This window comes from Nelumbo lutea, chromosome 7, assembly GCF_056320005.1.
Source record: "Nelumbo lutea isolate HS-2025 chromosome 7, American lotus-T2T, whole genome shotgun sequence".
In the NCBI taxonomy this organism is placed as follows: Eukaryota; Viridiplantae; Streptophyta; class Magnoliopsida; order Proteales; family Nelumbonaceae; genus Nelumbo; species Nelumbo lutea.
This window is the reverse complement of record NC_142690.1, coordinates 42,547,758-42,572,242: the sequence shown is the minus strand read 5'-3', so window position 1 is coordinate 42,572,242 and position 24,485 is coordinate 42,547,758. Positions and strand designations below refer to the sequence as shown.

General features: G+C 37.9%; 1 protein-coding gene across 9 annotated transcripts in view; it reads right to left on the bottom strand.

Annotated features, from left to right (window-relative positions):
• LOC148846190 (NagB/RpiA/CoA transferase-like superfamily protein) overlaps positions 1–23,099 on the bottom strand; it is a 62,280-nt gene extending 39,181 nt beyond the window's left edge. For 3 of the 9 annotated variants that reach the window (XR_016101762.1, XR_016101764.1, XR_016101765.1), the window contains exons 1-6: positions 22,416–22,837; positions 21,144–21,271; positions 10,820–10,889; positions 10,502–10,606; positions 4,632–4,726; positions 4,441–4,497 (exon numbers count right to left, since the gene is read on the bottom strand). Coding sequence is in view for 1 of the 9 variants with exons in the window: in XM_088953061.1 (XP_088809187.1) it covers positions 4,441–4,497; positions 4,632–4,726; positions 9,318–9,399 (234 nt within the window). In the remaining 8 variants the exon portion in view is untranslated. Of the gene's footprint in view, positions 1–2,896; positions 3,131–3,803; positions 3,943–4,440; positions 4,498–4,631; positions 4,727–7,242; positions 7,334–9,317; positions 9,418–10,501; positions 10,637–10,767; positions 10,890–21,143; positions 21,272–22,415 lie in introns of those variants that run through there. The other 6 variants (XR_016101766.1, XR_016101767.1, XR_016101761.1 and 3 more) reach the window with 5 other exon arrangements.
• Between the last annotated feature and the right edge of the window lie 1,386 nt (positions 23,100–24,485).

Below are 24,485 nucleotides of genomic sequence, written 5' to 3'. Positions count from 1 at the left end.
AACCCAATTCTGGGAGTGCTGAATACGACAAATAGAACCAGGAAAACAGCATGGTCATGTCTTGGCTTTTAGTGTCTATGCAATCTCAAATAAAAATGAACTTTATGTGGGCTGAAACTGCAAATGAAATCTAGGAACAAGGAAAATCAACCTATTCTGAGCTGGATCACTATGCAAAGATTTATCAGTTATAGGAAGAATCGTCCACTTGTAAATAGGGGGAGAAGTGCCTTTCTGTGTACTACTCAGACTTCACCTCTATCTGGAAGGAGTTAGATCATTATCAGAGTGTGGACTGGAAGTGTGATGAAGATGCAAAATTATACAAGAAACTTGTTTCTCGGCAGAGAGTTTTTGCTTTCCTACATGGCTTGAATCCTGCATATGAATCTATTAGAGTTCAGATCCTAGGTAGCAAGGATCTTCCCTCCGTCCAGGAAGTTTATGCTCTTGTACAATCAAAAGAAAGTAGAAGGAATTTGATGAACAGTTCTGGAGGGGATGCAGTTGGGTTGGCAGCAAAAGGGAGTGTGATTACAGGTGGTGGAAATACCTTTAAGAGGGGGATCTCTCAAAAAAGGGTGGCTGACAAAGACAAACTATGGTGTACTCATTGCCAGAAACCCCGACACAGCCGAGATACATGCTGGGATCTTCATGGGAAGCCAAAATGGGCTCAAGATTTGAGTAAGAAGCAAGGTTCAGATTTGAATAAAAAGTTAGGACAGCAAAGTACAAGAAAGAACACTATGGCAAACATGGCTTCTCAAGAGAATCAGCCCCCCATTACTAATTGTGACTCCGACTCACGCCTCTGGATCTGATCCAAGGGAGGATATTATTAATTCCTTCCGTGACCATTTAGAGATCTATGGTAGAGCAATTCGTCAAATGGATGCTCCTCCCTCAACTTCATTTGCGTCTACATTAGGTAACTCTACCACAGCTTTCCATGTAGCATCTCATACCCCTGACACTCATTGGATCATTGATTCTAGAGCGTCTAAACACATGACTGGTACATCCTCTTACTTTCAAACACATCACCTCCTTTCTGGAAGAGACAAGGTGAGACTACCTTGTTAAGAGCGAGCAACTTCAATACCAAGGAAGTAGCGCAAGTGCCCCAGATCCTTTACTTCAAACTATGTAGCAAGGAATTTCTTTAATCTCTAAATCTCTGAGACCCAATCTCTAGTAATGACAACATCATCTACATAGACAATCAAGGCTGTTGTTTTTTCTTGTTCCCTCTTCACAAAAAGTGTGTGATCAGATTGGCACTTCTTAAAGCCCATCTATTGAACTACCTGGTGAAACTTGCTAAACGAAGCCCTCGGATTTTTTTTTAAACTATACAAAGATTTCTTCAATTTGCAAAGTTTTTGTTCACTTCCCTTAGCACAAAAACCAAGGGGTTGGATTATATACACTTCCTCCTCCAAATCACCATTCAGGAAGGCATTCTTTATGTTAAGTTGATGAAGCTCCCAATCAAGACTTGCAGCTAAAGATAGAAGAACCCGAATAGAGTTCATTTTTGCAACTAAAGCAATAGTCACAGCATAATCAACTCCATGCACCTATGTAAAGCCTTTTGCAACTAGCCGAGCCTTATACCTTTCCACATACCCATCTTCCTTATGTTTTATAGAGAACACCATGTGCACCCTACAGGCTCCTTTCCCTTAGGAAGATCAACCAGCTCGCACGTGCCATTCTTGTGAAGAGCATTGATCTCTTCTGTTATTGCATATGTCCACCCAGGAACAAGTAAGGCCTCCACAACACTCTTGGGAAAGGGAACACTATCAATGGCAGATAGAAAAGCACGAAAAGAAGATGAAACATTCTCATAGGACAAGAAGTGAGATATGGGGTGGTGTGTGGTGCATGATCTGTCACTCTTCCTTTTTGCAATAGGAAGGTTCAGATCACAACCTGAAGTGTCAATATCAATAGGTTCAGGAACATCAACTGGAACAATAGTACCTGGGTGAGGTGAAGGATCCAGCCCCTAACATTTTGATGGCATTGGTGGCATAGTTTTCTGTGGCTCTGTGGCAGTTGAACTCTGTTGGCCTTGATTTTTGTAGTGCAATCTCTGAAAGACACGAAATGGAGGAGGATCAAGAATAGAAGGCAACAAAACTTGAGTTTGACTTTGTTTCTCCTCAACTCCACTCTCCCCCTGAGGAGAAACAAGAAAATAGGGGACATCTTCAAAGAAAGAGGCATCCACAGAAACAAAGTAGTTTTTAGACACAGGGTCAAAGCAACGATAGCCTTTCTAAGCACGGGGATAACCAAGAAAAATACACACAATAGCTTTGGGATCAAGCTTACCACGAGTAGGAGAGAGATCATGAACAAAACATTTACATCCAAAAACCTGCATAGGGATAGGAAACAAAGGATCTTTAGGGAAGAGGAGCTGATGAGGGGACCCATATTCCAATACCTGAGATGGTGTTCTATTGATGACATAGGCAGCAGTCAGGACAGCATACATCCAAAATCTTTTGGGAACATTCATCTATAACATTAATCCTCGAGCAACTTCAGGGAGATGTCAATTTTTTTTCTCTCTGCAACCCCATTTTGTTGTGGAGTTTTGGCACATGAGCTCTTGTGTTGAGAGCCGCATGATGCAAAGAACTCTGTGAGGTCTCCATGGAAGTATTCCTTGGCATTATTTGATTGAAATATTCGAATCTCGAATTGAAATTGGGTGTAAACCATACGCTGAAAGTCTTTCACAATTTTAGGTACTTCCTGTGAATGCATAGGATAAATCCAAGTGTAGCGAGAGAAGTCATCAACAAGGGAAATAAAATACTTGTAACCATTCTCAATTAGGATATTAACAAGTCCCCACACATTTGAATACACAACGTGAAAAGGAAATTCTGATATTTTATTACATAAAGGGAATGAGGTTCTACAATGTTTACTTAGTTGACACACTTAACACAACAGACACAGACTTAAACAAATATGGAAACAAAAACTTCAACGACTCAAAAGACACATGGCCCAAATGGTGGTTCCACAAAACAATCTAACTCTCCAGCACGTAGAGACCATCTACCATGTTCCCTCTACCAATCGTCCTCCCGATAGCCAAATCCTGAAAAACACAAGAGTATGGGAGAAAGGTTACTGAGCAATTCAAAGCATGAGTAATACTACTAATGGATAGCAAATTAATAGGTAACTTTGAAACATATAGGACATTAGATAAGGGGAGGCCAAAAGGCAAACATATAGATCCTTGACCAGCATGGAGGAGAAGGATCCATCTGCTAGCCTCACTTTATCTCTACTAGAGAGAAGAGAATATGTTTGAAATAAGGTTGACTTACCAGTCATGTGGTTGCACCGGAATCAATAATCCATGGGGATTCCGGGTTATCAATAGACACATGGAAAGCTGAGGTAGAATTACCTGAAGATGAGGCAACAAAAGTAGACGGTGTAGGTCCAAAATCAGCATTGCGGAGAGCCCTACCATATTTCTCTAAATGGTCATGGAAGGAATTGATAATATCTTCCTTTGAGTCAGAACAAGGAGGACAACTCTAAGAGGTACTATGATGTTCATGGTATGCAAGGTTAGCCGAAGTAAACTTCTTCTGGTATGGCTTCTTGCTTGGACTTACTGCGAAGAACCGAGGCTACAAAAAAAAATGTTCTTGCCCCCGTTCAGTCTGAGCAACTCTTTCGAAGATTGCAAACCAGAAGTAATAAAAGGAGAGAGAATAAAAGTCACAGACCTCTAGAAGAAACTTCAATCAACCATCCACAGATTTCTGGTATTGCCTTCTTTTAGATTTCAGTCGAGTTCTGAGTATAGAGGGGCCAAAGTGTTCTTAGGGCTGGGACGTGTTTGTTCCTGGTACTGTTCTTTCTCAGGGCTGGGCCGAAGTGTTCTCAGATGTGCTACAACCAGAGAATGGATTTAGAGAGTATCATCCCACCCATGTTTTCCGGTTAGGAGAAGAAGAGAAGATGAAGAAGGAGAAGAAGAGAGACGCAGGATATAGAGTCCAAATTCTGGGTGGCAGCACCAGCTCTATTATAATAAATAGTAGGGCAACTAAACATAATAAAAGAAAGTAAGAGGACAAGAATGCCCCTCTACAGCATATAATACAAATTACATCATTGAACCAATACCTAGTGCATGAGAGTGTATTTCTAAGTCATTTTGGTATTTGGGAACACAAGTATCTTGCCTAATAGGTCACATTTCTTTCGACCATAAAAATTATGATCTATAGAAGAAAGTTGAACAAGAAAATGTAAAGTGTATAAATGAAGGATCCAATATTTCAAAGAATAAAAATATACTATATATGAATACTACCTTAAATTTAGTGAGTAAAATAAACAGTTATTTAAATAACATGGTGATAGGTCTTTATGAAAGAAGCATACCTCTGCATCTCCAAGAAACAGGTCATCAATTTCTTCTGCAGTCTCCATCCAGTTATACTGGAAAAGTTAAATATTAAAGTATAGAAATTAAAGACAAAAATAGAAGTCTAATAAACTAATACAAAAATAGAAATCCAAGTGTTCAATAGAAGACATTATGTTTATTGACAGATAAGGTGGAAAAGGCTCACAGCATGAACTATGACTGGAATAGAACCATCAAGAACTCCTTTGTATTGCTTTTCAGTAACAATGAAAACAAGCTCACCAGCATCCTTGATGATAACTGAAAATGAAAAGTAAACATAGTAAGTCCTTTATAAAAAGAAATCCAAGGTTTAAAAAGTATTTTAAATGAGATCACTTTTTCTCTTCTTGCATTATTTTTATCCTATTTTTAACATATAGATAAAGATATTAACGATGAGCTATACTATTGTGGGATCAAACTCATGAACCATAAAATGAAACTTTCAGAAAGAATAACTGAACATAAAACTCACTTTTCCCTCTTTTAATCACTTTAAGGTGGCGGACACATGTCACCCTAGAAAGGAAGAGTTTTCTTTTCCCTCCTTTACCCATTTTAAGTGGGGTGACACTTAATCACCTCCCTCCTCTTTATAAACCCTTTTCCTATAAGGAGAAGGGGCTAATGCCATTTTGTTGGCTAATGCTATTCAATTGATTGAATTTCTAGCAACAAGAGACAAACAAAAGGAGAAACAAAAGAAGATTGTGGTGTAAAGAAAAGGAAGAAAAGGAGAAAGAAGGTAGGGATTATAGTGTTCCTCCTCCATTGCGGTAAGAAATGCTCACCCTCTTGTGGTAAGAAAGTGGAAAAGTCTCTTCCTCTTGTGGTAAGAAAGTTATTTTTAATTAGAAGCCTTCTACTATAATTGAAGGATCTTCAAAACAATCTCCTATTTCCATTCGTAAGCCTAGGTCCAAGAGACCTCCAAAGGCTAGAACAAAGTAGTACTCCCATTTCCCTTGCTGATTTTGATGTAGAAAGATCAAAAAAAGAAAAATTGGACATGGAAGCTAAAAAATGGACTTTTATTTCCAAATACATGTTTTCCAAACAAGCCAGTTTCTACTTTGAACCAGGGGCATACACTATGCCCAATGAAGGGTTCAAGCCTTATAAAAGCCCTATCACTCAAGCAAGGGCTCGATTATTGCAAAGTTCCGAGGTTTGTTCATGATCAAGTTTGACTATGAATTTTTCACTTCAAAATTTTAACTAATCCATGAAGATCCTAAATCTTCAATTCAAGAAAATGAATTTGTGGATGAAATAACATTCCGTTTACAAAAATTTGTCATGCTTTCAAAAGAAAGTCAAGAGTCAACTTCCATACTAGTCATGGTGACTGGAAACTCAAGTTTAGAAGAACGAATTCAAGACATGAAATGAAAGATGGCACAAAAGGATGTGGAAATTGCATCTTTTGATACCCAGTTGGTGGCTCAATCAAGTACATCTACAACAAAGTCGTCTCAACAAGCAACATCAACTTCTGCTCCTACTCCTCAAGTAGATCTAAAGGCACTTATCGCAGATGGAATAAAAGAGTTCCAAGCATCTCTAATGCCACCAGTTCTTGGGTATAGGAAACCATATCCCACCTACTATGATACACTACCATTTCCTCCAAGATATCAAAAGCCCAACTTTGTGTAATTTGAGGGAATAAATGGGTCTCCCCATGAACATTTGGCCCATTTCTATTCTTCATATGGTGAATCAGCAATGTTTGATGCCTTATTAATGAGGCAATTTGTGCATTCTTTAAAAGGAACAGCTTTAATGTACATGCAATTAGCACCAGGATCAATTGTCACATGGGATGATATGCAACGTGCTTTCTTAGCATAGTTCGTGAGTTTCAAGAGGAAATTTTCAATTACAAACTTAGCTAAAAACAAAACAAAGGCCAAACGAAAGTGCAAATGAATTTATTACATGCTAGAGAGACATGAATCTTCAATGTGTTGAGAAATTAAAGGAAACTTCAGCGATACAAATGTGTGTTAATAATATCTTGCCAGAGATTGCTACTTTGTAAGCACAACAAAACCACAATCATTTGATGCATTGGTTTCTAAAGCTAGCAATGTGGAGAGACAAATTGCTAGGCAAAAGACTGTGGCATGCAAGTCCAATCCTCCTTTAGAAACAAACAGGATGGCAAAAAGTCCATAGACAAAAAAGAGGCAATGACCACCTTTGTTAATGTTAAAAAGAAGGATAAGGCTAAAGGAAAAAGTAGAAATCTGCTGAATTAAAAAATATGAAGAAAGTAGTTTCTTGAAGAGAGAAGGAGAAGAAGAGAAGAAGAAAAGTTGAAAGAAAAGAGAGCAATGATCTGGTTGCCCCCTTCACTTATTATTTATACTAAAATAATAGAACAGTACAAAGACAATTATGCCCTTATAGGGCGGCAAAACATAAAACAGCATATATAACACTCAAAAAACATAATAAAAATTTGGACTCACATAACTACTATGGTCCCCACCTCCTATCTAACAACTAACATAAAACATCTACTCAGAAAAACATCATAAAACTAATTAATCTTCAACAGAAAGGATGTCCCTATTAAATTGCTAGATCCAAAGCGAACAAATGATGTCAACAAGATAAAGGACCCAAAGTATTGTCCTTATCACAAGATGGTCAGTTATCCCATAAAGGATTGTTTTGTCCTTGGGGACATTATCCAATCAATGATAGAAAAGGGGGAAATTAAATTAGTGGAACCTCCTACAAAAGAGATTACTGCAGCTACTAACAGTATATTGCTTGCAGAAGAAAATGCTCCAACTATCCCTTCTTTATGTGAATTGATGGTAGAGCCAAGTATGTTATGTTGTGATGACTTCTCTACATCAGATAATGAAGAAAGTTAGCAGATAGTTGTCAACAAAGAGCCAAAATTGGTGGTTAAACCCTAAAGAATAGAAATAATTGCTTCTCCAGTTATCACTTTCAGGAGACGTACGGTCCCCAAGAAGAATAAGAATGTCCAAAAAGAAGCCTCAGATAATTTTTGAGGATGAATATGAACAACCCCCAAGGTTCTTGTCACTCTGAAGGAATATATTCCAAAAGAAATACTTGATGAAGGCCTAGATGAGATGGTCTCAACAATGCCATATCATATGGCATTTTGTCAGGAAAGAAGATGTACCTACAACTCAAAATTATGTGAACCAAATCACCTTACAATATAGCTGACACCGTCTTCCTACACAAGAACCTTCTTCAAGCAAGAAGGTAACTAAAAATGTTGGTAACTCTATTACACAAGTAGAGATTGAAGAAAAGGAGGATAACGAGCTTGTTACAAAAATTGGACAAATAACTCACAATTAGAAATACCAATTCAAGTTTGTCCTATACGAGAAGCCAAGTTATGTCTCAAGCGTATTTCGGCACAGTTAAGTGTTTATGATGCTTTGCAGCTCTCTCCATATTTGAGAAGGGATTTAGTTCAGGCATTATTAGATCTTGAACAGTTTAAAGATGAAGTGAAAACCATGTGGACGCACAATCAAGTTTCCCTAAAATGTGTGCCTCATGCAAGGCATGCATTTCCTTTGATGATGATGATTTGCAGCTTGGAACGAAGTATTATAACCGTCCCCTATATGCATCCGACATAGTGGGTAATAAGCCCATTAATCGAATACTCCTTGATTGTGGATTTGTAGTGAATCTTCTGCCCTTGAAGACACTATTGGTTATAGGTATGACACCTCCCCACCTATCCCCCTCATATCTAAACTATTCAAGGATTTAATCAGGAAGGGAAAAAGGCGATTGGCACTATTGCCTTAAAAGACAAAACTAGGGAATTATATTCGGATGTCCTATTTCATGTTACTAGTAAGTATGCACGTGCTTTGCACACGGAAATTTTAGATGATGGTAATGATAGTAATGATGTATCCAAAATATTCTATAAATTTTTATGTATTTTTTTATTTTTTGTTTTATATTATTAATCAGATGGTAATTGCAAAATCCAAATCTTATTACATAAACACCTCATCCAAATATGTGATAACCGGATTTAAGTTATAAAATTCAAGTATCATTGACAGGCCTACCTATTTGGCTACACTCTTCTTTTTGTAATGTTTTATCATTTTTGTGTATCTTTTTTTGTTCATTTAAAAAAAATGTTAGATTTAAATAGAGGGATTTGAATAAGGTGAGAAGTAGCAGTTCAATTTACTATTTAAACATCACAATTAAATAGGGACTAAATTCAAAAATGAATATTTTAGTCAAAAGAAAGTTCCACAAATTATTCATATTTTTAATATAGTGTAAATATAGAATTATAGATGTGTTCAATTTTTTCTATAATTTTTTTTTTTTGTATTTTTGTGTATACAAATAATTTTCTATATTTATTTCTATTTTAAAAATTTTATTACCTAACTATGACTTCATAGGTTGACTAATTTGATTCAAATGGTTGAATTACTTAGCCACCACTTGGACAAATAATGGATCTATTTTTTAGTCGGTTTTAAAATATATGGGTTTATATTGTTAAAAATATTGACATAAATCTATTAGTAGCATTTATTAGTGGAAAATAACTTAAATATAGGATTTAATAAGAGAAAATGGGAGTTAATACCTTAAGTATAAGAGTTAATGAGAGGGAATTAAATAAGGTGGAAAATAATAATTGAAGTTACATTTTCAACCCTTACAATTAGGGATGGACTAAATACACAAATATAGACATTTTAGCAGCCATTAAAGCTGACATTAAAGTTGTAATAAAATGACTTTTCTACCCTTTCTCAAACAAAGAAATAGAGGGTAATTTTAGTCCAAAGAAACTCACTTTGCATCTGCAATTGATGCAAACACCTCCTATAATGTCCTCCTAGGATGCCCTTGGTTACATGCATATGGAGTAACCCCATCAACACTCCATGCTAAATCTGTAGACTATAACACCTCATCAAATGGACAAGTAGAAGCTTTCAATAAAGTTCTCTGCAAAATACTTAAGAAGATGGTATCCAAGAATAAAAGAGATTGGCATGAATGCCTCCCTGAAGCACTTTGGGCATATTGAACAATAATGCGGACGGCTAGTAGATGCACACCATATAGTTTGGTATTTAAAGATAAAGCTTGCTGAACTTGAGGCTCTTGATGAAAAGAGACTCATAGCTCAACAAAAACTTTAAGTTTACCAAGCCCAAGTTGCGGGGCGAGATATTGGTCATTTGCAGTGAATATGGTTTTAAATAGAATGGAATGGTAAAATAGGATTCATGTAGTCGACCCCATACAGTTGGGATAAGGCATGGATGATGATGATGATGATGACGACAATTCTCTTTTTTTCCATTTTTCATCTCTTCAAAACCAATGAAACCTTTATTTTTAATTTATTTAATTTTTCATTTTTCATCAATATTTTCTCTTTTTTTCCTATTGTTCTACTTTTCCATAGTGCCCTCTCTTTTGCTTCCAAATTGATATTATGGGAATCGAGACCTTTCTGCAGGAAAGTTTTCTTACAGCCACCTTTCCTTATTTTATGGGCAGGGGAGTAACCAGTAACAAGACGCAAGATGCTTGTTGTTAAGTCTGAAAGAAAAGTAGACTCCTCTTTCCAATTGGTTAAGGGGAAAAATCAATTGTCTAATCACTCACACTACTGAAGAGACAGAATACACATCACAAGTTATCCCTAAGGCCTCATCCCCAAATAGATGTGTCTTATCCAACTAATCTGGCCAGTATCCTAAGGAATTTGCAGATCTCATGCCCAGAAAAGAAAAAAAAAAGGTATAGTTGTGACAAGGCTTAGATGATAATGATGATGATGAGAAACTATGGAGAACCCCATTCCCTTCCGTTGTCTTTGATGTGAGTTTACTGAGTATTTCTACTATGAACAAATGATTAGAAACAGCAGCGGATCCCTTGGTCAATCTCCTCAAGCTCCAGAAGAAACAGCCAAACTACTAAAAGTGTAAGGCTCATAGAAAGTGAAAACAGATCAAAACTCACCTTCTCTTGGATTATGGACTCCCCACCTTGTAATTTCCGCCGACCAATGACAGAAATAAGTGTTCCCTCTTCTATGATATCAGCATCACTAAATGAAAAGTCAATCTACAACCAAGAAAATCATAACAATTCCAAAGTATGTAAGTGTGCAAGAAGCATCTTAACAATGCAATAAACTGGAAATAGAAACATATCTGCAGAAGTGTTTGTTCTGAAAATGTATTTCAACTAACATGTAAAATTGTATAAAACATTTAAATACTCACAAAACCCATACAAATGGAACCAACTTATTGGACAATAAGATACTGTGCACACTTGAGAACTATTTTGATAATCGTTCAACAGAATTCCTGCCTTTGTTGCTTCGCTCGCATTATAAACAGAGCTGCAGCATCCTAGTGCAAGTTAATCTCTCTGTTAGAAATGTAAATGGTTGTACAAATTATTTACATGAAACCAAAATAGAGAGGGAATTTAAAATGGCAACAAAAGCAGCAGTGTCAGCAACCAAAACAACAACAATTACTACTACTATTAAAACGAGTAATATAATACTATTATTAGTAGTAGTATTAGTATTATAACAATAATAACAATAACAATTAATAATAAAAGTATTACCACGTGTTTTTATGGTAAAATAAAATTTCATTGAAATAAAAAAGAAAAAGAGTACAAACTAGCAGGCGACAAGGCATCACCCACCCACAGCATCAAAGAGAATACTACTGAAAATCAGAATAAATTTTCCAAGATACACAGCTAAAATCCCAAAACTTCCCTAGCTTATCCCCCAAATATTCATCCCTGTTAACTTTCCTGAAGTCTGGAAGAACCATGACCCAATCAGCCACTGATTTTCTAACAGCAGCCACAATCTTGTCTAAGCTACAGGCCTTGTCTTCAAAAATGCTTCTATTCCTCTCCTTCCAAATATTCCAGCATATTGTGAATAGAATGCAGCTCCAGTACACTTTTGCTTTCTTGCTTCCTCTTAACTTTGAGCATAAAGAAAAGATATCTACAGCCAAACTTGGATGAAACTCTGAAGCCTCGAACATAGCAGTGAACAATCTCTACATGAAACCAGCAATCTTGCAGGAGAAAAACAGATGACCGACATTTTCCTCTTGCTCTTTACATAAGCAGCACCTATTAGCCATACTGAATCCCCTTGATTTCAAGTGTTCCACAGTCAAAATACAGTCCATGGCCACCAGCCAAGAATAATCTTCAACCCTAGGAGGTACTGGGTTTCCCCACACACCCTCCACTTGATTAGAGGGTGAGATGACACTGCTAAGATCCATGTAACATGATTTAACAGAAAATCTTCCATTTGAGCATTCCTTCCACCATAGTTCATCCCTAGACTAAGGTGACATTTTCACTCCTAGTTTTCCCAACAAAGAAATGCATTCTTCCACCTCTCTATCCAAGAAAGGTCTCCTAAACTTCGGGCTCCAAATCAGCTTCTCACCCCTTCTTTCATAACATTGGCTGATAGGAACTTCAGTGTAAGCCGGCCTATATAACCTTGGACATAGTTCTTTCAATTTGCCTATCCCACCTATCCCACACCAATCATCTTCCCAAAACCTAATTCTTGAACCATACCCTACTGAAAAACTTGATAAGCTTCTAAACTCCTGATTGAATCTCATAATCCCTTTCCACACACTCACTCCATATGAAGATCTCACCTCTCTAGCTTCCCACCCAAACCTAACCACCCCGTACTTCCCCACCACCACCCTCCTCCATAATGAATTTTCCTCCCTCCCTAACCCAAATCTCCACATCCACCCTCCTCCACCTGATGATGAAGGATTTATTAGAGGTTGGAGGGTAGATAGAAATCAGGTGATTGTTACCCATCTCCAATTTGCAAACGACACCATCTTTTTCTATGAAAGAAACAATGAGGAAGTGGTGGAAAATCTGAGGGTGCTGCTGAATAATTTTGTGGGAGTGACAAGGCTGAGGATAAATTGGATCAGAAGTTGAATTTTAGGGGTCAATTTGAAGGAGAGCTTTTAAGATTAGCTGAGATCTTGGAGTGCAAGATTAGAAGCTAGTCTATCAATTACCTAGGTCTTCCTTTAGGAGGAAACCCTAGGTCAATTGGGTTTTGTAAACCAGTTTTAGAAAGGTCTAATAGGAAGTTAGCCCTGTGGAAGAGGAATTATATTTCTTTGGGTGGAAAAATAACCTTGATTAGAGCCACATTGGCAAACCTCCCCACTTATTTCCTTTCAACCTTTAGAATCCCTTCTAGGGTAACAAGGTACTTAGAGAAGTATATGAGAGATTTCCTTTGGGATCCAAGAGAGGAAAGGAAGGACCATTTGATCAAGTGGGAGCAGGTTAGCAAGCCTAAGAAACAAGGGAGCTTAGGAATTGGGAACATCCTATTAAGGAACACAACTCTACTAGGTAAATGGCTTTGGAGGTTTAGACTATGGCACAAAGTGATTGAGAGCATTCATGAGGTGGATGGAAATGGCTGGTATACAAAAATTTCCCCTCATAGTTCTTTGGCTTTTCCTTGGAAAGAAATTCATGAAATCTACCTTACTTTCCTCAATTCCATCCGGTTTGATGTGGGACAAGGTAATAAAATTCTGTTTTGGGAAGATCTATGGGTAGGGGAAACCCCGCTTAAAGACCAATTTCTTGATCTCTTTGCGCTATCTAACCTCAAAGGGGAAGCTATATCCATGTTGGGAACACCATGTCCAAATGGTGTGAACTGGAACTTGGGCTTCAGAAGGGGACTAATGAAAAATGAGTGTGTCTTTAATCCTATTGCTGAACCTTCTAGGGCAAATCCACTTGGACCCTTCGCGGGAAGATTCTAGAATCTGTGTAAGTTCTTCAAACGGCCCCTTTTCTTCTTTTCTTGCTCTTCTTTCTTCAAAGTACTTGCTTCCCCCAACCCCCTAGGTGGGGATTTCCCTATGAAAGAAATTTGATTAAAGCCTATTCCCCCGAAGATTCAAGCCTTCTGCTGGGAAATATTCCTTGGTAAGGTAAACACTTGCGATACGCTGCAAAGAAGAAGGCCATATATTTGCCTTTCTCCTCATATGTGCTCTTTGTGTAAGGAAAGTGGTGAGACCCTATCTCATTTATTGATATCTTGTTCTTTTGTGCTTCGAATTTAAGAATTCTTTTGTACTCTCTTTGGCTGCAGGTGGGTTCCCCCTCAAGATGTGGCAAGACTCTTCAACCGTGACTTCTTGAGACAACGAAAGAAAAGAGGGATGGTAATGTGGAAAGCAACAAAGGCAGCAATTTGTTGGGTAATATGAGAAGAGAGGAATAATAGGATATTCTTGGAAAAAACAGAACAATAGAGGAAGTGATTGATAGCATCAAGGTGAAAGTAGCTCATTGGGTAAAACCCTTGGGTAGCTTTCAAGTCTTCACAGTTACAGGCACTCTAAGAAGCTGGTCTGAAGTAGCATTCATCAATAGTAAGAGATAAAGTAAGGCTGGAGTCGAAACCACCAAAAGGCAATAAAGTGAAACTGAATTTTGATGGGAGCTCTTTGGAAATCCAGGCATTTCAAGAGTAGTAGGAGTATTCAGAAATTCTGAAAGAAGGATACTAGGTATGTTCTCAGGACTGATTGGCACCAGAAACTCACTGAAAGCTGAACTTTTGGCATTACTACAAGGGTTAAAGTTAGCCAAACAGTTGGGATACAGACATGTTGAAGTGGAAGGGGACTCAAAAGTAGTAATTTCCTGGGTAGAAAACAGCAGCCATACCCCGTGGACATTTAAACATGTGATTAGGGAAGTGTAAAAGATTGCAAAGGAGGTTGAGGCTGAATTTGAATGGGTTAGTTGATGCTTTAGCAAAACAGGGGGCATTGAGACAGCAACTATTTTGGGCTGCACTATAATGAGGGATAGAATAGAGTGGTTAAAGGGATCAACAGTCCCATCACCAAGTTGTATAAACTGTTTACAATCTGAAATTTAATAAAATACATGTTTATTGATAAAAAAAAACAAAACTCCCCCAATTGGCATCCCCAAGTAGGTGAAAGGAAACTCCCCAACTCTGCATTCAAAAGCATCATCGCATTCCAATAGGATTTCCCTCTCAACTCCACCAACTCCAATCAAAACACTCTTTGAAAGATTAACCTTCAAACCTGTTAACAGCTCAAAATTTTCCAAGACTGCTCTCAAGTTTAGAACCTGATTAACTGAGGCATTCAAAAAAGTCAAAGTATCATCTACATGTTGCAGATGAGAGACGCATGGGCCATCACCTCCCACCTTAAAACCATCAATCAATCCCATCTAGACACTCCTCTCCAATCATAGGTTCAGCATCTCCATAACCAAAACAAATAGCATAGGAGATATTGGATCTCCTTGTCTCAATCCCCTAGTTGTGTTGCTCACAAGATTTGTGTTGGAACATGTTTTCTATGTACAAGATAACAATAGAGAAGAGACAGAGAAAACAAAGTTGGTTCTAAAGGGTTGTAATGACTTAGTTGGCCCCCACCCCAAAGCCTCCAATATATATCTGTTATATTGTTCTATAATTACAAATCAGTTCCCATTAGGTCTCACCGTCTCAGGACCAATTTGAATAAGAGAAAAACAGGTTTGAACTTTGAAATGGGTGTATCTAAACCTTAACCATGAACTAAAATATAGTTTATTAATGAATTAAAAGAATGCGAAAGGACAATTATATCCCTCTCATACAAATGCAAGAATAAGGCTATACAGCCATGGTACAATGCATACAATGTATAGTGTAATACCCCCAATCGTTATAAATGAATTCTGTTAGTCTTATCAGTTAATATATGAGTTCTTCTAGGGATATACATTTAGCTACTGTAGAAAGGATTTTTGCCTACCTTAAGGATCAGGTTGGTTGTGTTATTCTCTTTCCTAATCATGGACACATGAAGATTGAAGGGTTTATTCATGCAGACTGGGCTCATTGCAAGGATGACAGGAGGTAAGCTTCAGGTTGCTGCCCTCTGGTTGCAAGGAATCCCATATCTTGGAGGAGTAAGAAACAATCTGTTGTGGTTCAGTCTAATTCAGAAGCAAAGTATTGGGCTATGGCACATGGTGTCTCAGAGATGTTATGGGTTTGGTTTTTACTAAAGGAGCTTGGGATTGTGACATTGTGTATGATAGACCTATGATGTTGTACTTTGATAATCAGACTACTATAAATATTGCTCACAATCCAGTACAACATGACCAAACCAAGCATACGAATTGACTGACATGTTACTGGAGAACGTATGGTTTCTAGAGATGCCGTCTTCCATATGTTGGCACTGTTGGGTTACTGCCCAACGCAGGAACTACTTCGAAGGGGTTCACCTCCTATAGAAGGAAAATAGGGAAGGGGAAAGGAAGATAGAGTTGGGATAATTCTCCGCATACCATTCTCCTCCTCTGCTTACTTTATGTAATTGCCTTTAGTACAATCATTACCCACTATTCTTCCCTAACCAATTCTGACTTCACACAAGTTGATCCTAACCAATTAGGCTGGTGTGTCCTTCTGTCTTCTGGTGTACACAAAACAAACTAGGCGTGGAATATCTGTTGTGCTTGCTAATTGTGGACTTCTACTAATGTGGGCCTTGTCCTAGGCCTATGTAGTGGTCTAGGGCCATGAATCCTGTAGGTTCTTGTCAATTGCTCTCCCCTCAAGAATAACCTTGTCCTCAAGGTTGAAGCCAAGGTACTGTTTCTGGATCTGCAAACAAGATTCCCTAGTGGCATCTGCAAGAGGAAGTCCAGTCCGGGCAATCAAGGCTTCTTTTGCCAACTTTCCTTGCTTAACCCAACGAAAGTCCAACAATTCAAGGGGAACCATTTGGAGGGACCCGTCCTCTAGGAATTCAGGAAGGGTGATACACACCTGAGTGATTAGGAGAAGCTCCAAGCAATAGGCCACTTCTCCTACCTAGGCTATCACTCGAAATTGGTCATAATAATGAGGAGACAGCTTCCAATTTGCTCTCCTTGCCACCATCATTTGGTGATAAGGCTGTAATTTTAAATAGACTACATGCATGTTAGAGTCGGATAAACAGGGTTAATTTGGTCTTTTATCTCTTTATTAAGTATAGGAAAGAATGGTCACAGCTAGAAAGAATTAACTCTCTCTTAGCCAACCAGAATTGTATTTATAGGTTTGTAAACACTGACTACAAAGCAACCTTAAATAAAACACTGTAAAATGACTTGAATACCCTTGGACTGTCGACTCTAACACTCCCCCTCAAGCTGGTGAGTATATGTCATATAGTCCAAACTTGTTACATATGTAATCCACTTTCCCCGACTCAACCTTTTTGTAAACAAATCTGCCCACTGACTTCCTGTGCCACATGTACTGTGTTTATCACTCCACTTAGCACTTTTTCTCTTATAAAGTGACAATCAACTTCTATGTGTTTTATTCTCTCATGAAAGATTGGGTTAGATGTGATGTGAAATGCAACTTGGTTGTCACAGTACAACTTCATAAAACTATTTAAGGTATACCCAATCTCCTAGAAGCAAGGTTCAAAATATCGATATAGACCGATACGCCGCATTGGCTTGTATCGAAGCTTGCCTTCATTTTTTTTTTTTCACTTAAACTGGTTCAGGGGGGTTGGTTTAAGGCATGTCTACCCACTGAAATAGGTGGGACCCTGAAACACTAGGTGTAGGGACGTATCAAAGGGGTCTCGATACGATACGTATCGCCTGATATACCCTGATACATTGTGATATTTTGATCCTTGCCTAGAAGTATATCTGGAAAAAAGTTGTCCCCAACCCAACCCAATAAAACAGGGTTAGAGTCTCATATTTAGCTATCTGAATTTGAGAATATCCCTGACCCGACCCAAAAAAACTAGGTTGGGTTGGGTTGGGTCGGATGATGGGTCAACCCACTAACCTGATTGTCAATTCTAATTGGGACTATTTATGTATTGTTAGAAGTTTTCCCTCATCAATATTTAGACTTTAGTCTTTATCATTTACTCTTTGAATTGTTGAATGTTCAAGTTTTTTATTTTATGTATAGAATTTTAATGTTAATTCCTTTAATTTTGGCATTTTCATGTATTTTTTCTTTATTTTTTAAATTTTCAATTAGTTTTAGGGATGACCCGAATTGACCCGTAGGTCAACCCTAAACCGAACATTTAGGGTTAGGGTCTAACATTTGCCTACTCAACCCAAAATTCAACCTGACCCGAAATCAAACCAAAGTGTCCTGACCCAACCCATCCAATCCAATTGCCAGGTCTACATGAAAGAGATTCTTCAACCACACTAACTTACAAGTTGTGTGTGCCATGGCTCTATATTTAGCTTCAGCACTTCTTCTTGCTACAACTGTTTGTTTCTTTCTCTTCCATGTTACTAGATTTCCTCCAAGAAAAGTACAATACCATGTAGTAGACCTTCTATCAGATACTGAGCTTGCACACTCTACATCTATATAACCCTCTATTCCAAGACTTCCTCTAGATTTGCATAATAATCCACAACTCAGAGCTCCTTCCAAACACTATACAATTCCCAGAACTACATCTCATTGGGGAACTTGGGGGTTTTGCATAAACTGACTAACCACATACATTGCAAAGGAAATATCAAGCTAGGTAATACTTAAACAGTTTAGCTTACCCACTAACCTCCTGTACCTCCCAAGACAATCAAATTCTTCACCTGCATCACTACTTAGTTTGATATTTCGCTCCGTAGGTGTTTCAGTTGGTTTGGCACCCAACAATCTTGTCTCCTTTAACAAGTCAAAAACATATTTCCTCTGACACAAGTTGATTCCATGCTTTAACCTTGCAACTTCTATTCCCAAAAAGTATTTAGTTTGCTAAGATCTTTTGCTTGAAAGTGATCATGCAAAAAAGCCTCCAATCTGTAAATCCCCAACTTATCATTCCTTGTAATGACAATGTCATCTACACGAACCACCAACAGAATCTTCCCAGTTGTAGAATCATAGTCCACTTCACTGAACTTATGTTAAAAGAGTGTTATATTGGGTGTACTAGGGCAGTACGGTAATTAAGTAATTATGTGTTTAGAATAAGGATACTCCTATCCACTATCTTTTCTATAATTAAGGGCATACTTGTAATTTTCATTTACTTAAAGTTAATATAAAGTTGGGCTGACTGTTATGAGGAGATGAAGTCATTCTAATCTCTCTCAAACACAGTTCAGTGGTTTGCTTCTTCTCTATTCTCTTCTCCTCTCTTCTCTTCTCTCCTTTCTTTCTCTCTTGTTTTAGTCTTGTCACAGACTATATCTTGTTGTGTTTTGTCTCTGTAATACCATATTTCACATGGTACCAGAGCAGAAGACATTAAGGTCTGGTAGGATTCCCTTTCACAGTTGATCTATCTAGGGTTTCTTTTGGAATGATGGTACTCACTGCTACCTGGGATCAGACCAGATTTAGTGAGCATTCTTGGTGATTAGTGATGGTTTTGACCATCACAACTGCTGTAACAGGTGAACAGTGAGGTGTGTATCCCTCTAGTGGATCAAATCCAAGAGGGAATGTTGTGACTGATATATTTCTGGGTTAGTGACTGATGTTGTGATGATTTAGAGAAGTGATTGATGTTGTGAAGAGTTTAATAGTGGTGTGATAATTTTGTGAGCTGTGAAAGTGTTCAGGTTGGTAGAATACAGTGATAATCCCATGTTTTTTTAGAAAGGTGAATTATAATGGAGGTGAAAGCGAGTGTTATGGCCCCCACAACCTTTATGTTAACTACTATCAAGTTGAGTGGAAGTGCAAACTATGTTGTTTGGTCAAAATCTGTAAAAATGTCATTCACAGCAATTGGGAAATTAAAGTATATTACTGACAATAAACCCAGGACTGATAATCCTAAATATCCAGAGTGGTTAAAGGAGGATGTGCAAATCAAAACTTGGTTGTGGAATTCCATGGAAACAAAAATCAGCTGCACCCTTATTTTTCTTGATACCTCAAAACAGATTTGGGACCAAGTGAAGAAGATGTATTTGGGGAGAAATAAAACCACTCGAATATATCAGTTGTTTTAGTGATTTTTTAGTCTACAAGAGGGAGATAAGTCTTTTAAGGATTATTATCTGATATGGTGAGTCTTTGTGAGGAACTGAATATATACCAACCTGTCACTAATGATGTTACAATGATGCAGAAGCAGAGGAAAGAACTATATGTAGCAAAGTTTCTTTTAGGAATCAAACCTGAGTATGAATCAGTGAGAGCTCAGATTTTGCGGAGCCTAGAGTTACCTGACTTGGAGGATGTATTTTCTAGACTTCAGAGGACCAAACTATCCGAATCACCCCACCATCTGATTGAGCAGCACTAATTGCATCTGAAAGTGGAGGACGAGGTCATGGTACTCATGGAGGAGGACTTGGGAATGGTGGCCATGGTCCTCTACGATTTCCAAGTGGTAGAGGTGATCGTGGATGAGGCAGGAAAGGTAAAGGAAGGTTCTGTACTCATTGTGGGTTGGAAGGACATACAATTGGAAACTGTAGATATTTATATGGGATTTGTTTTTGTTCATATTGCTACTGTGAGGGACATACTGTGGAGTATTGTTGGTTGTTGAAGAAACTGGGAAGCTATGCTAATCAGGTTACTTATCAAGATGATGCATCACAATCTCAACCGCAGATGGCTACAACAAATAATCAGCCAAAAGGGGAGACGATGACCATCTCTAAGGAAGAATATAATTAGTCCATTGCAGCCTCATCTTCTTCCACTGCTACTCTTGCTCAGACACCAAGTGACGCCTAGGCAACTAAGCACTCCTATGTCGCCTAGGTTCTCACCTTGGCACCTTGAAAACTACGGTTGACAAAGTAGTAGATGCTTTAGAAAAATCTGAATTGATTTAGAAACCTTATTGTATAGGTAGTTTTAGTTCAATAGTTTCTACAACTATAGATAGCAATGGGGTATGTTTAGAGCTTGTTAAAATTCAACTTTCAGTTAGTGTTCTCTGTTGTTGGATGTGTTTCCGTAAAGCAGTTAACTAGTATAACTTCCAACTCCAGTTTTGTCCGTTTTTTCTTGCTTTCTCTTTCTTCTTCCTTTAACTTTAGATAAGCAGTTTCTTTCTAAAAGTTCCAAAACAGGAGAATGATAAACACAAAGTAGAAAAACTATATTTCCACCTACATCAATGAATTATATGTAATGGTGAGAAAGAAAGAATAAAACTTTAAACTGATAAACATTGATCAAGTTTCATATCAATTATTTCAAACATCATGCTAAGTTACATGCATCCAATAATGTTGTATTGATCTACAATATAATAATGGTATGCCACCTTTTGAAAGAGTACAGCCCAAAATTCACACTGATAAATGACCCTAAATTCTTTTAATTTGGCCAATCAATGAACTATAGAAAATACATCTACTCAAAGATGGACTTTGATGGGTCAATCACTGTAGTATAAGTCGCTAGCCAATCAGCGTAATATTGGAATATAACCTATCAAATGGTGTATCCCAGTTGACTCTTTGAAGAAAAACAAAAAACAAAGTAAGAGTAGTCAATATTAATGAGATGGGGAGTGAAACTCACGTTGGTATTCCTATAACATCCTTCAAAGCACCTTCTTGAATTTTGCGACCCAAATACCGTATGGCCATGCTTGAAGCATGACCAGATCCTAAGCCCACCACCATGCCACTTCTAATGTAGGTATCCACCTACCAAAAAAAGAGTCCCCGAATTATTGAAGTGCACATTGATAAATACAACCCGTAATCACAAGCCAATCATCTCCACATGCACATGCATGTACACATACACACACAAATGGTAGTGGCAGCAACAACAAAAGCAGTAATAATCACTGTTCTAAACACTGAGAGTTGACAACTAAATTTACTAACCAGAAAAGGTCCAGCTTTGTTCAATACCCATACTGAGCCATAGGAGGCCTGGTTCTAATTCAGCCTCATCCAGACACGTAACAACTCCAAATTTTAGAACATTGGTGGCAACATGAGGTATGACAGCAAGAATTAAGTTTCTGGATTTTGGTGATATTGCCCAAGCACTTAAGTTTAGTAATCATGATATCATTGTAATGTTCAGCTAAGTTGTAAAGTAGCCTACGCTTTAATTATCTTTTGATTCTACAGGCTACTCATACTCTTTGCTAAGAATCAAAGTCCTTCATATCATAAGACCAAAATGCCATTCTGCAATAACACAAGGAAACTGTCAAAAAGAAAAATGTGCATCTGCTGGATGGATCTACTTTTACAAATACCATTGATAACAAAACCCAATAAGAACTCATAGTCAAATAGAGTAATTTGTGTGATCCAATTTCGCAACATTTACTTGGATAACCAAACACCACATAAACTATATTAAACCGGGAAAGTGATACCTAAAATGGGTTTTATTAGGGAAAAAACCATTGATTCTCTTGTTGGATATTTTACTTCTCTTATTTAACATCAATTTAGAACACCAAAAAATAAAGAAAAAAAAGTCAACAATATTATGGAAAACTATATGATGCCGGAAAGACATGATACCGGAAAGGCTTTGACTAATCAAAATCCCCCGTGAATTTTGATGAAAATAACCAGCTTGACTAATTGGTTAAGTCAATCCAGAGATTCTTTTCCAACAAAACCCGTTACCATGTTCCGAAGAATCTATGAGTAGACAATAATTTAATGATGCAAATTATCTCTAGTGATGCTGTACAGGCTTCAATTACAAATATCAATAAGACATTGCATGGAAAACCAAGTAAGACTACCATAATTGCACAATTATGATACTTGAAGAAGGAAACAGAAAAGAAAAGAAACAAGAAACAGGAAATCTAACGGTATGTTTTGCAGCTTGGAGCAGAGCAGGGCCGTCTGTGATACTCGCCCTTGCAATCATCCAACAATTTTTCCTTCCATTCGAGAAAAAAGCTTTCCGGCGAGGAAACGACCCAATATTCCGACGAATTTCAGTAATTTGTAGCGGTGAGCAGCAGGGAACTACTGACGCCATTCCCTCTCTGTGGATAAGAAAGCTTGGGACCAAGGCTCGGTTTGTTGGTACGAGGCTACGAGCAAAATTGCAGTTGGATGCAATATATATACTGGTATTGGTTAGGCCGTTAGGGAAACCGAGGAGTCTACGGTTGGTGCTGTCACTGCTGTGGATACTAGCTAAGAAGCTGCTGGAGTGGAATCTATGGTCCCTGTTTTTTGGAAATAGATTGTGAAGATTTTCCACCAGAACAAGGAGAACAAAATGGGCAGGTTGATCATTCAAGGATTTTCCATGTTTAGTTCCATACTTTCAGACACCAAGATGAATTGAAACCCGTATACTGCTCAACCCGAATAGAACGGATTCCTGTTCGACCCGACCTGATAATGAGGATTTCATGGGCTGTTATATAAATCAATTATCAATGATTAGCCCTGATTTGAAAAGCTTTATCCGGTGTGTGAGCCAATCGGCAATACTCATGTCGGTGGTTACATCAGAACGGATAGCAATGTCTTCTGCACCAAGCCAAATTTGCCTTGCCAATGGACATTTGTGGAATAGATGTTGAAAGGATTCATCATCTTATCACATAGAGGGCAGAAAGTATTATGTGTTTAAGCACCACTTACAATCTTCTCTTAATAAGAATAGCATCATGCATTATTCTCCAAATGAAAATTTACAATTAGGTAGAATGAATTTTAAATTCCAGAAATGATGCCATAAGATATCATCACCGAAAAGATGGGCAGAAGAAGGTAAGGGTTTTTCTGCCAATAGGTGTTTGTACCCAGGAGCATGTGGTGTCAGAGTCCAAGCCAAAGTATCTTTTGGGAGAGATGTATTATATATATGGTTGGCTGTAGTGGTGTCAAAGAGTAGGTTCACCAAATCACAATGCCAAGTCATTGTAGAGTGGTCAATGTTGGTGATGAGCAGAGTTTGGTTGAACAGCTACAGGTAACCATGGATCTTAAGTAATATTAATATGCCAACCATTGGCCACCAGCCATCAACAACCCTTTAAAAGATATGGTTGGCATTTCAAAATAACCCTTCCAGATATATGATGAGCCACGGTTGATTTTGGCACGCCAGAAGTTTGAGTTCTTAATATAGTTGGCACGGAGGATCTTTGCCCATAAAGAATCGGAATTGCTCAAGAAATGCCGAGAGAGCCACATTCTTTAAATTTGCATCATGGAAGCAAGGTTTAAAATATCGATACAGGGCAATATGTCGGTAGGGCCTATCAGACTATATTGATACTATTTTTTTTTTCGAATCTAGTTTAGAGGGGCCAGTCTACCCCCTGAAACACTCACCGACCCAAAACACCCCCCTGTAGGGGCATATTGGGAAGGCTCTAATACATGATGATATTTTGAACCTTGCATGGAAGCCAAGTCCACCAAAATCCTTTGGTAACATAAAGGATGACCAGGTTTGAAAATGTAAAATATTGGAGCTCGAATATGACCACCAGAAGTTACAAGCATTGTTCAACTCATTACAAATTTTTGCTAGCAAGAGATAGGTTTGCATTATATATTGTGGCAAAGCTTGAAGAGTAGTAGTAATGAACACACTTTTTTCAATATGAGAGAGAGAGAGAGTATTCCTTTTCCAACTTGACAATCTCATTTTCAACTGATCCATTAAATAATTCCACTCTATAGTTTTAGCTCTACCCAAGAAGAGAGGAATACCCAAATATTTATCCCCTCGCTTCATAAAGGATACTCCAAACTTGTTGGCGATTCAATTTCACGTTCTTCTATGTGTGTTGGTGCTGAAGAAAATGGATGACATATTAAAATTAACCTCTTGTCTAGACCAGTTATAGGGTTGCCTCAATATAACTGCATCTCCCAAATAGTAGAACATCATGTCATAGATACGGATGCT